The sequence below is a fragment of the Lepidochelys kempii genome, chromosome 8 (assembly GCF_965140265.1).
Source record: "Lepidochelys kempii isolate rLepKem1 chromosome 8, rLepKem1.hap2, whole genome shotgun sequence".
Lineage (NCBI taxonomy): Eukaryota > Metazoa > Chordata > Testudines > Cheloniidae > Lepidochelys > Lepidochelys kempii.
In genome coordinates, this window is record NC_133263.1 from 44590431 (window position 1) to 44604043 (window position 13613).

At 43.1% G+C, this 13613-nt stretch overlaps 1 protein-coding gene across 2 annotated transcripts in view; it reads left to right on the forward strand.

Moving 5' to 3' along the window:
- Window positions 1-13613, forward strand: part of NOTCH2 (notch receptor 2) — a 134143-nt gene that overhangs the window by 106001 nt on the left and 14529 nt on the right. For both annotated transcript variants that reach the window (XM_073356270.1, XM_073356269.1), the window contains exons 18-23: window positions 533-734; window positions 4033-4186; window positions 5260-5444; window positions 7548-7680; window positions 12009-12254; window positions 13016-13128. In XM_073356270.1, the coding sequence (XP_073212371.1) occupies window positions 533-734; window positions 4033-4186; window positions 5260-5444; window positions 7548-7680; window positions 12009-12254; window positions 13016-13128 (1033 nt within the window). The remainder of the gene's footprint in view (window positions 1-532; window positions 735-4032; window positions 4187-5259; window positions 5445-7547; window positions 7681-12008; window positions 12255-13015; window positions 13129-13613) is intronic.

The window sequence follows — 13613 nt, forward strand, 5'->3', positions numbered from 1 at the left end:
TTGTCTTTAAATTGAGATTGGGTGTCTCTCCAGAGAAATGCTTCTAGCTCAGCCAGAAGTCATGGGCTTGATGCAGGAATCACTTGGTCAAAGTTGCAGAGAGTAAGGCCAGAAGAGACCAACCATTATAATCATCTAGTCTGACCTGCTGTGTAACACAGGCCATAGCATTTCACCAACTCTAACCCCACCACCATGAGAACTCTCCTCTGCCTAAATAGCACTCGTTCCTCTGTATTTTGGTCACATGGTTACACATTGGTATGGAATGCTTCTGCCCACACTGAACCCTAGCCTCTGGAGAACTAGGCTAGTGGCTCTAGCACAGCACAAAATTCACAGTATGGCAAACAGTGGAGTGGACTGACAAAGCCATAGTAAGTATGCTGTAGGCCCGCCAAGGGACAGAGCAGATGATCCAATCCAGCTCTTTATCTCTCTATTGTCTGTATCCTATACAAAATCTTTGGCTGTCGGTTAACTTGCATTTTGTTGTAGCTGAGTTTTGTTTTCATGCTTATTTGTTTTTCAGTTCTTGTTTCAATGGAGCCACTTGTGTGGATGGGATCAACTCCTTTTCCTGCCAGTGCCCGGTGGGGTTCACTGGGGCCTTCTGCCTGATGGAAATTAATGAATGTGATTCCCATCCTTGTTTGAACAAAGGGACTTGTGTGGATAGCCTGGGGACCTACCAATGCATCTGTCCCTTGGGTTACACTGGGAAAGACTGCCAAGTAAGTGGCATTGAGTTCAGACTGTTACAGCAATTATTTTGTCTGGTCCGTTCTCACTTAACATTTTCATTTGAACTGTTACACAGCAGAAAAAGTGTACAGCTGGTGTAGACACAGCTCACTGTGTCTAGTACTTTTTGGGTAACAAAGCCCACAATTAGCTGTAGTAACTATGTAGTAACTTTCCTGGTAACTATGCCCTAGTCTACACTGCAAACTTATATTGGTATAACTATGTCACTCAGGAGCATAGATTTTCCACACCCCTGCGTGAGGTATACTGACCTAACCCCTGGTGTAGACAGCGCTGTGTCAACGGGAGGGCTTCTCACATCGACACAGCTACTGCCTCTCGGGGAGGTGGATTACCTACGCTCTCCATTCGCCATAGGTAGCGTTTTCATGGGCATTTGCGCCGCTGCAGCACTATAAGTGTAGACAAGCCCTATGATAGATGCAGTTGTGAGATCCCAAACAAACTAAATTTTTCCACAAAGAGCCAATCAAGGTAATTGAAACAAACATCCTCTCTGGATCACAAACAATCAAAGGAACTCTTGTACGGGAATAACTGACATGATCATCCAGTACGTTAGATTCAGTAAGACTAAAGTAGCACAATGAAGCAGTTTTGTATTCAGTAAGTGGGGTTTCCCATTGTACCGTACCTGTAATAAATGTCAAAGCTGCTGCTCTGTTCTGCAAAAGATTCAGCAGTGATTACCAAACATCTCTGCATGAATTTGATTTAACATGACTGAAGTTTAAGGAAGTGGTAGGAAGCAAGCAATTGAACTGAATTAATCAAAACTGATCACGCTGATAACATTCAAACAGTGTTTGAATTTTACTTCCAAAAGGATTTGTGCTTATCTCAGTCTTGCCACTCAGTTCTTTTAAGTGCAGAAAATCTATTTGTATTAGTTCAAAATCAAATGTGTCATTGAATGAAACTTGGCTTATTGACATGGACGTAGAGCACTAAGTTACATTCTGCCAGTAAGATATTTGTGATGCTACTGTAATTGAAACATAGCCATGATGCCTTAAGTCTCTGTTCCAGCCTTGCAACAGTGAGCTTCAGCATTGGCTTCATTCAAGAGAAGGCTGCTGAGCTCTGTCATTTATAGACTTTATAGACTTTATAGACTTTATAGTCATTTATAGACTTTATAGTCATTTATAGACTTTGCAGGCAAAGACTGCAACTTCATGAGAATTTTGCAAGTTTCCCTTATGCTTACATGGCTTTGTAACACCATGAGCAATTTTTGGAACTTAGTATTAGGTATACTGCTTGACACTTAACCTAGCAGGTTGGCTGCAAGATGCTGCCAATTAATAAAAAACAAAACAAAACCCCAACAACAACTGATTGATGCAAGATATTTAGTCAGACATGAGAAATAACCCAATGATGGCTACAAGCACCCACACAGGAAAATACGCAATACTGTTTGTACATTTGAAAAAGAAAACACAACGTGGTGTCCAATAATGCAGAGAAGTATGACAGTAAAGCCTTTGCCATTTACAGAGGCCATGAAAATAACATGTAAAAGATGAGAACTTCTCAGTCTGAACACCTGGTGTATGGAGTCTCTGCACGCTACTTTAAAATCTCACCAAGAAGCCTAGCATTAAAGATAGTCCCAAAATACTGTAAAGTTCAGTAGTTCCTCTGCTGCCATCATGTACCTTGTGATTGGTTGGAAAAATACTTAATGTTACTGGGTAGACCTCTGAGGAAATTTCTGTTTCCACAATGAACACAAGGAGGAGTTTGATCATATCATAACATGCATTGTATATGACAAGGAACTCTAGACTCCCTGAATTTACTAACTCCATTGAAGAGTATAGTGGAGAAAAATGATTCTCCAAGGGGATATAATGTCTACAGGCTGCAGACATTATAGTTTGTCTCTATGGAAAGTAGGTTTGATATAATTAACGAAGAGCTGGAACAGCAAGGACTAAATAAAAGGAATGAGAAGCTATAGAAACCAGTATGTTAAGTAACCAATAACTCATTACAAGTGCAAAGGTCACAGATTAAGCCCAGAAAAGAAAGGGCTAAAACACGGATGGGGGGATATAATCCTGAGTTCATTCCTTTCTTTAATACTCAACGATCCAGATTTCTCTCCCAAATCTATCTGAGAAGGAGGCTGACATAATTCACATCTAGGTGCTGAGAAAGCAAATAAGCTGGTAAAGGTGTATAGTCGTCTCAGATTGTTGTTTGGAGTGGTGGTTTAGCCGTGTTGGTCCCAGCAGAGCTCTGTGTAGCTCCAAAGCTTGTCTCTTTTATGAATAGAAGTTGGTCCAATAAAAGATATTACCTCACCCACCTTGTCTCTATTGTTATCTCGGGACAGATATGGTGGAGTGGTAAGCCTAATTAGTTGAATGGGAACTCAGTTGTTTTGTGTCTTTCATACAAAATTGCAAATTCTTTCTTTTGAACAATGCATTCCTTGTTTATGTTTAAGAAATCAATAGGCCCAGTATTCTTTGATCCTTTTACCAAGAGTTTGGAATGGTGGGGAAATTTAAACTAAACTGCAGGAAAGTAGGAGAATTCAGAAAGAATGAGCTCTTGCAAAGGGGGGAATAAATAGGCAGGAGAAGCTAACGAGGCAGGTGGTGGAGGCAAAGAGCATAAATGACTTCAACATCTCACTTCCCTCCTGGAAAAGGAGGAAACTGTGGGGCGGGGATTCAGTGAAAAATGTGGATTCTGGGATTGTTGACTTACTGAGGCTTCCTGTTAATGTGAAGGTGGGAGCCTTGGAAGAGGCAAAAATGATTCTCCAAGGGGTTGTATGTGAGAAACATTGGAGCAAATCATCATTGAAATTAAATCTTCATACTTCCATTGGTAATGTTACTTCTCTGTCCGCCTGCTCACTTTGCTGATGGCACATATCACCTTGGTTCCGTCAGGGAGGGTCCCGGGGGAGAGCTCAAAAGTGGGCAGCATGCTTCCTTTCTCAGTGCCTGGAGCATCCTGGACAAAGGAAGCATGTAGCTGAGATTAGAGTACCCTCTTGGAGCAAGGTATCTCTCAGGTTTCATCGAGAGGAAGACTCAGGCAGGTGACACTGTCCCAGTCTGGCATAGAGGGACGAAGTTGAAAAACTGACATTGCACACATTTGGATTCAGGGACGTAGAGACTGGTCCTATCAAGGAGTTGGCTAGCTGGCTGGAGAATTTCCTTTGCAGTGCCTTCTCCAACCTACTGCTTTGAATACTCTTTTTGTACTTCTCAGTTGTTTAATCTGTTTTTTCAGACACTTAAGGATCTGTGCAACAAGTCTCCCTGTAAGAACAAAGGCACATGCATCCAGAGGGGAACTCAGTCTCAATGCATCTGTCCATCTGGTTGGACTGGTGCCTATTGTGACGTGCCCAACGTCTCCTGTCAGGTGGCTGCTTCACAGAGGGGTAAGTAGTGCTCTTCTGTGCTTGTAGCAAACAGTAGTTCTCAAAGTATTGTCATTGCAGATCTCCCCTCCTGAGATGCATTTGGAATCTGGGACTTGTTGGCCCTTATCAGGCCACAGAGAAGCAGTATTAAGCTGTGGAAGGCTCTATGTGAGGTTTTATAAGGAGATATGGCCCCCAGACACCCTCTGTCCCTTCCACCCATTGAAGCATTAAGTCCAAACTCCCTCTGATTCCTTCAGTTTGTTTACTGAACACTTTTCTTCTCCCTAGTTAGGGACTAGTTCTCAGGGAAAGCTACAACAGCTCACACTACTCTAAGTCTGTGTTCAGGGTTTCAGTAATCTCTGTTCTGTAAGGGCTGCTCCTTTGAATGCTGTTGGGCTAATTTGTTTTTGTGCCCTTCTGGTGAATCCCCAAAAGACCAAGTTGAAACCCTGCCCTCCTTGCAGATGAGAGGTCTGTTACACATCTGATGCCTTAAATATGTGGTTAAGTGATATTGGTCAGTAGATGCTTCATCTGCCTACAACTTTTGGGCCCATACTCCATTACCGAATTCAAATGATGCAGATGGAAAAAACCTCATGTAAATGGAATGTGCTGCAGAGTCTTCCTAGAAGAGTCTTTTTGGAACAAATCCAAGGCGGGGTCCAAGAATGTCTGGAAGAGGCATTCTCAATACAAGGGGTGAGAAGGGCTTCTCCAGCAGGTGATGAGGATGGGGTGGAAACCAGTCTTTGCAAACTTAGGTTTATGTACATTTCAGATGCAGAGACTCACCAAGTGGTAAATTATCTAGTGATATGAATAAAAGTATCCAAGCTGGCATTGTTAGTCATTGTCTGCCATGGGGCTAGTGGCAGTGTCCTGTCCAGAATCAGGGTGATTCTTTGTCAGTGTGAACAGTCTTGTTTTAACAAATAGTTCCTGGTATAGAAGTTTTGTGTAGGTTGGGTCTAGCTGTAAGTATTCCCAGGTGAACTCGCGACTATGTGGGCACTTGGGAGCTTTTTTTCTGAAATGTTACTTTGAGATGGCTGCTTACTTTGCTTAATTAATTTTTATTCTAGGAGTCCCCGTAGACCAATTGTGTCAGCATTCCGGCATTTGCTTTAATGTGGGAAACAGTCATCGCTGCCAGTGCCGCATGGGCTACACTGGCAGTTACTGTGAAGAGCAGTTGGACGAATGCACCTCCAATCCATGCCAGAATGGTGCCACCTGCAGTGACTATCTCGGGGGATATCGGTGTGAGGTAAAGCTGGATGATGCACAAGGGACAAAAGGAAGATGCTTAGCTCTTACTCACCTCCATTTTCATTGTACAAATCTTCACTCACATCCTATCATTTTTACTGTGATCTGTTTCCCATAATGGTTACCAGGTCCTTTGCAAGTGTATCTGATCATTTTCCAAACAACACTGAGACCTGGGGCATGTCTACACTTGCCATTTAAAGTGGCAAAAGTCCCTTTTTTGCTCAAAAACCATGAGAGCATCTACACTTGCCAGTGACTTTTTGCAGTGAAACTCAGAAGTTTCACCACAAAAAGAAAACCACCTCCAGGAGAGGTGTACAGCTCTTACCGGTGATGCTTTTGTGGTGATGTGCAAGTGAAGACACATTCTTCCTGTTTGCACAGCTTTTAGCCTCCAGAAGATATCCCACAGTGCCTAGGTGACCACTCTGGCCAGTAGCTCTGCTGCTAGGTAAACAGACATCCACCCCTCCCCCTGTAAAGCCCCGGGAACTTTGAAACTCCCCTTCCTGTTTTCTTGGCAAGTGCTCACTTATCTGGCCAGGTGACAATGCCTGCTCCAGAGAGCAAAGGATCCCCTGCCTGGAGCCATGCTGAGCTGCTGGAGCTGATCAGTGTTTGGGGAGAGGAGACTGTGCAGGGATCCAGCATGTCCCGCGATCACACCCCCGCCCCCCCTTCCCACAAGACCCATCGTCAAACTGGAGAGAGCCGCACTGCGGATAGCTGCCCTAGAGTGCAGCTCTCATCAGCGATGGAAGTGCTGCTAATGTAAATGCTCTCTGATGCCTGAGGAATTAAGTGAGTACACAAACCAGTGCTTTACTTTCACCGGTTCCCTATCACCAGTGAAACTTACAGTGCAAAAACTTTGCAAGTGTAGACATACCCTTACTCAAGTTGTGTTTGGTATGCACAAGACATACCCAAGACAATTACCTGAACTATAAGCAATTAAAGAGCAGTGTGTGTCCCCTCATAGGGTAGAGGAAGGTGTTGGGCCCTTTCTCCTTCTAGGGGAGAGTAAGTGCCATGTTAATGACATTTTCCGATTATATTTAACGGGAAGAGTTCTATGTACCAGTTAATCAAAGTCCAAAGAGCTCTAAAGCTATTAGAAATGTGGTCAAACAGCAAAACAAGGTTTGATGTGGGGAAAAACACAGCTAATACATCTGAAAATAAGTTGAAACTTGGATACTGGCAGGGAGGGAGGCAACACTTCAGAAGGACCTTCCGGCAGTATTCAGTATAAGACGATATGGTAGCTAGTTACTAAAATGTTATGCCCCCAGAGGCATGGATTTCTTCACCTCTCCCATCCCTAACTTTTGTGATTACATGAAAAGAAACTAGAACATATTACGAAATTTCCTATACTCATCTTGCTAGGGAAGTGGGGTTCACTTGCTTCCCAGGTTGGGAAGTGCCTCCAAGTGCTCTCCCTGACCTCTATGGCCAATATACAGGGCTGTGTAGATTGATTCCAGAGGTTATTGTGTCCAACCCTCATTCCCAGGCCCTTGAGAATGGTGGTACATGCAGGATCTTGGAGGCACGTTTCCTGAGGGGTTTGCATTTACATAACACTTAAAACACAAGTCAACTTCTACAGCAGCTGAATCTAATCAGGAGTTCCATGGGTGTCATGTGAGATTCTTGTATGCAATGTAGTTGTAGCAGTGTCAGACCCTGGATATTAGAGAGACAAGGTGTGGGAGGTAATATCTTTTATTGGACCTGAAGAAGAGCTCTCAAAAGCTTGTCTCTCTCACCAACGGAAGCTGGTCCAATAAAAGATATCGCCTCACCTACCTTGCCTCTCTCATGTGCATTCTGTAAGCTGTCCACAGGAACAAGATCATTCACTTTCAGACATTCAGTGGGGAGTTCAATAGTTCCTTGGTCACATTCTGTGCTTGGTTACCTCTGCTGTCCCACTGAAATCATTGATGTTGCACAGCAACAGATGAGGGCAGCATTTGGCCCACAGAGTATTTTGTCCTGTTTTAGCCTAGGGTATGTCAGTCTCAGAGTATGCTACTGTGTTCATTCTGGGTGAAGATTATTTACACTTGTTTGGTTTTTATACCGATAGTGTGCGCCAGGATACCAAGGAGTCAACTGTGAGTATGAAGTGGATGAATGCCAGTTTCAGCCCTGCCAGAATGGAGGAACCTGCATTGATCTTGTCAATCATTTCATGTGCTCCTGTCCACCAGGAACTCGGGGTAGGAAATTCAGCAATTATGTAAAAGAGTCACTTTCTGTTCTGGTAGACTGGCTTTAATGCCATAGAGTCCCCAGGGCTTATTGTACTTCCTCCTGAAGAGGGCTGTCAAGTCAAGCGCTCTGAGTGCCTGAGAGAGACACACATCTTCCCTGTTACCTTTAAAAAAGGAACTGGATAAATTATAACATCAGGACTATTTTAACCAGGATGGTATTAGCTGTGTAAAAAGTGTGTTTAGTGCTTGCATAACTCCAGTGTCCTTTCTTCTTCAAGTTCTTAAGATTTCAGCCTCCACTTAACCTCAGTCGCGGAATCCTTTTTGGGAAGGAAGTTTGAACAAAACTGGTCTAACTTGTTCCACTGCAACCAGACTGATTTTGATTACCCCATAGTCATCTAATAGTTGGCAAGCTTGTATATTTCAGTGATGGTGATTCCATAACCTCCATTGATAGTGTGTTTGATATAACGTTTGCTCAATTTAATCTCCATTTTCCCTGCTGTACATTAAGCTACTACTGTTAGTTTTGCCATAGTAGATATAGATAAAGGTGTTATAAAGTGCACATGGGATCAAATGTTTTCACTAGTCAGCAAATATTTCTCTGCTTAGTCATTTTCCAAACTAAACATGCCCAGTTCATTCAGCTTTTCTGCATAGATTTTGTTTCCCAAACCAGTTTTAAACTTTTTATCTTCCTCTGAATCTTCTTCAGTTTCTTTTCTGAAATGTGATGCCCTTACTGGAGCACAGTTCTCCAGGTAAGGCCAAATTTGTGCCAGGTAGAGCTGAATAGATGACTCAGACCTTAAACAGGATTATATAACTACATAAACCACTTGCTGTGTGTTATTAAACTCTACTCCAACTCAGATCACACACTAGTATGAGTGCCCAGCAAGGATCCCCAGTCTAGATAATCACTTATTCCTATGTGAACCACTTTATATTTTTTTTTAATTCCATTTATTGTTTTCAGCCCATTACTCCAGTTCAAAGATCATTTTGCATTTCAATCCTATACACCTAAGTATTAGGCTATGTTGGCATAACTTATGTCGCTCAGGGGTGTGAAAAAACACCCTCCCCCCCATGCGTGACATAAGTTACACCGACATAAGCAATCGTGTACACGGCACTGTGTTGGCAAAAGAGTTTCTGCTGCTCATGGAAGTGGTTTTATTCTGCTGATGGGAGAACTCTCTACCATTGGCAGAGAGCATCTTCATCAGATGTTGTCATAAACATACAGCTAAGGGTATCATAAAATCCCTCCTTACCTGTAAAGGGTTAAGAAGCTCAGGTAACCTGGTTGGCACCTGACCAAAAGGACCAATAAGGGGAGAAGATACTTTCAGATCTGTGGGGGAAGGTTTTTTCTTTGTTCTCTTTGTTGGTTCTATCCGGTCAGCGAGGAATCAGGACAGGGAAAATACATCTCCCAAAGCCCTACTTGAACTAAGCATCTAGATTACAAAAATTGTAAGTAAAGCAAGGAAATGCGTTAGTTTATTTTTTGTTTTAGCTTGTGAATTTTTCCTGTGCTAGAGGGAGGTTTATCCCTGTTTTTTGTAACTTTTAAGTTTTGCCTACAGGGAAATCCTCTGTTTTTTTAAATCTTATTACCCTGTAAAATTACCTTCCATCCCGATTTTACAGAGGTGCTTCTTTTACTTTTTTTTCTTTATAATAAAGTTCTGTTTTTTAAGAATCTGATTGGGTTTTTAGTGTCCTATAAATCTAAGGGTCTGGTTTGTGCTCACCTTGTTTATTTTTCAAGCCTCCCCAAGAAAGGGGGTGTAGGCTTGGGAGGATATTTTGTACGAATAGGAACTCCAAGTGGTCCTTTCCCTGATTCTTTGTCTAAATCACTTGGTGGTGGCAGCATACCTCAGTCCAAAGACAAACCGAGATTTGTGGAAGTTGGGGAAGTTTTTAACCTAAGCTGGTAGAAATAAGCTTAGGGGGGTTTTTCATGCAGGTCCCCACATCTGTACCCTAGAGTTCAGAGTGGGGAGGGAACCTTGACAGATGTGCTACAGCGGTGCAGCTGTATCGCTGCTACAGCTCTGTACATATAGACATGGCCTTTGTCTGCCTGTCTAGATACTTAGAGAGACAAGGTGGGGGAGATAATATCTTTGATTGGACCAACTTCTGTTGGAGAAAGAGAGATGCTTTTGAGCTACACAGAGCTCTTCTTCAGGTCTGGGAAAGGTACTCAGGCCACATGAGCACTTATGTCAGCAAAATTTGTCACTCGGGGGTGCACCGACATAAGCATTCGTGTGCACAGCGCTATGTTGGCGGGAGAGCATCACCCTCCTTCCTTATACTGAAATAATTCTTTAGAGCAGACCTGCCCTTTATCGTCAGAAGCTCAGCTTTCATTCAGAGTTGCTGGTACAACGTATGTATAGATACCAGCTGTTTTCAAGCCTTGCTTTTTGGACATTGTGTATCTGAGTTCATACACATTCTCTTGGAGTTCTTTAACTTGCAGATGCTGCTGAGTGGCTAATCCTGAGGAAAATGTCCAAAGGAAAATGAGTTCTGAGTTCAAAGGAATGAGTTCAGAGGCACACAACCTTAGACCCAGGCAGGCTGTTTGTTGAGCGATGCCATTCAGAGACAGCCCCCTTTGTGAGGATCTTTTACAGATCCACTGAGGTCTGGTCCACCAGGTTTGCATTAGAGACAGTCCCAGTCACGAGCTTTTGGGCTTCGCAGAGCGCTCTGGGCATCTTCCGGCGACCCTCATTTACAATTTAATTGCAAATTAAGGGCCCAGTGCAGCAGTGCACTCTGGCTTCTTTGTGCTGTTCTGATAAGTCAGATTTGCAGCTGCTTTCTGTTATTTGACCAATACACTGCAGCTACTTTTCACTGCTCCAGTGGGGCTCAAATCTGCTGCTGTAACTGAATCTATCCCCAAAAGTTAAATGGAAAAAAATGTAAGGTTGCTACTACTGAACCCATTAGAGAGTACATGGTAGAATTCTTTTTTTTTTTTCTCTTTTTTCTTTTTTTTAAAGTCTTCATATATGGAACGTCCCTAAAGGAAATTCTTAAACAAAATTGCATTATAGTAGAGTTAAGGTTTAACAACATACTACTTCCGTTCTGGCTTCTTCTTTGTCACCTGTTTTTCAAAACATAGCTTTCAATACAAGCTTGCATATGAGAGCAGACATTTCTTGCCCCATTAACTTCTTCCCCTGTGAAGGGTATGCAGCATTAACTACATTGTTGAAGTGCTAGGGAGGAAAGAATTCTTGTGGATTCTGTTTGTTTGTGTTCCTATCACAGTTTCTTTCACCTAGGCTCTTTGGCTTCCTTCATCACCACTGTTCGTTCTCTCGTCCTTTCATGCCTCTTGCAACAGGTACTAATACATCATATCAAACCAGGTTTTTGCTAGGGTCACAAGTTTAATGGATAAAAGCGGGGCATGCATGCTAGTTATATGAGTAAAATGGTCCATGTTGGAAGGAATAGCCAAATTCCCAAATAAAAACTGGGATGCTGGCTGGCCTTTGGGTCTTATAGTGGATAACAAATGAGTCAGTAATATCAGGGTGTTACAAAAGAGCAAAGATTCTAGTGAGTTACATAAATTGGAGTATTCTGTGTAAAGCATGAGGAAAATATGGTTCAACTGGATTAGTTACGGGTTGGTTCTTCAGCTGAATCCTATATCTTATTATCTGAGGCAGAACCAGTAATGGATTTAGTACACTTTCCCTACAGTGTCTGACCCTCAGATAGAATAGGTTAAACAGAACAAGCTGCTGAGGGGAACTTATGGAACTACCATCCCTAGCAATGTCCAAGGCTTGTCCTAGATGCCCAGCAGTGGTGCCCTGCCAGTCGTGAGTCTGTATTCTATCCACAGACACTTCTGTCAACTTGTTCCATTGCTGATGATTTGAAGTATGTTGATCCAAACTCTCGTCATCAGGTTTCAGGGTTACCATCAAACTAAATTAATATTGGTAGTTTTTAGCCTTTCAAGTGACAATACAGAACTGTCTGGCAGTTTCAGCAAACAATCGCTTTGAAAGATAATTCCTCAACCATAGGACTAAATCAAATTTTCTAAAAAATATATAAACCCTAAATTAAACGAAAGCCACTGAGACCTGGCTCGATCTAACCCACACATTCATTGGGGATGATCTGAGGCTGAAGTAAATGCATTGGGCAGGGATCCTAACCGAGGTGAATCTGGTATTAAATGGAAGGTCAACTTTGGTAACTTAATTAACTATAAGAAATGAGGCCGTGATGCCTGAGGGTTTGGTTTCTCTCACTTGTTTTAACAGGCCATCTTTGTGAGGAGAACATTGATGACTGTGCTTCAGATCTGGGAGGACCCCTTTGCTTTAATGGAGGACAGTGCATTGATCAAATTGGGGGCTACAGGTGCCACTGTCTCCCAGGCTTTGCAGGCGAGCGCTGCGAGGGGGATATTAATGAGTGCCTTTCCAACCCTTGTAGCCCTCATGGTAGCCTAGACTGCATTCAGCTGGTCAATGATTATACATGCATATGCCGCAGTGCCTTCACTGGTGAGTATCTGGAAATGCTATCCCAGTTTCCCATTGACTTGATCAAAACATTATCCTTATTGTCCTGCCCTTCTCTAGGAGTTGATAGGTTATCCGGTCCATTTCCATGACAATCCATGATTGTTCACCCCACAGACTTCTGCTGTTTTAGCCAGTCTGGTTTTAAGATCTTAGAGCAATGGGACTTCCGTAAATACCGCTGGAGAGAATTCCACAGCCTGATACGCTTCACTGCCAGGAAGTTCTTTCCTGATATTCATCTTTCCTGATATTCATCTCATCTATCCTAATCTCATATTCCTAGTTTTTCCCAATTCATTACCCTAAATCCTTTCCCTCCTTAGTGTTTACAATTATCTGAGGGGTGCACAACTCTCATTTCTACTTCTCTGAACACTGCCATCTTAAACAAGCCATACATATTTAACTTTCTCCATAAATCGCTCCATCCAAATCCATGATCAAATTTTTTGCCCTTTTCTTGACTGCTGCCAATTCTTTGATACCATTTTGGTGATATGGCCAGAATTGAATGTGGAACACGAGCTACGTTGTACCGCTAGGTACTGTCCAGAGGGCGTTCTGCAGCTCCACCCCAGGTGCCACAGTTCAGGGACACTTAGAATCACAGAGTGAATGACGCTTGCGGATTGGTGGAGGATCTTTTGTCAGTGTCTCTTCTTGAAAAATAAAGGGAGGATTGAGCAGCCATTTGATTTTAACTGTGTGTGCTCTCCTTCCCTTGTGTGTCTGCTTCTCAGGTCGTCGCTGTGAGACCGTAACAGATGTGTGTCCCCAGCAGCCTTGTCAGAATGGTGGTACTTGTGCTGTTGCCAGTCACGTGCCTGATGGGTTCATCTGCCAGTGTCCTCCAGTAAGTGCCATGCCCTTACACGGCATGTTTTAGCTCAGACATCCCCACATTTTCTGGCTTTATTGTACAGTAAGTCCCGGTGGCAGCAGGTAGTGAGCCCCGTCAGTTAGTGTCCGCTCATGAGCAGCGCAAAGATCCTCAAAGCATCCATCAAACTGCTTATTCTTTGAGTATGGCGAGCACTGATCCCTGCTGTAGGGGAAGTGTGCACCCTCTGAACTTTGTGGGAAGCTGTGTCCATTGGAGCTGCACTAGCATCCATGTGCCTCCCAGCTGAGCATAGGCGTGCAGCCCCACCCACCAGTCAGTTCCTTCTGGATGCCACAGGTGGTAAGCTGAGATTTGCCATTCCCATCCCGAGCAGTACCCTTCTGAGAAAGCTTAGCCAACTTCTCTGTCCTAAAGATAGTTTTAGACATTTAGTGTTAGGTTTTTTGCTGCTCCGTTGAGTACTTGTTTACACAGAACTCCACTAAGCCCTTTTC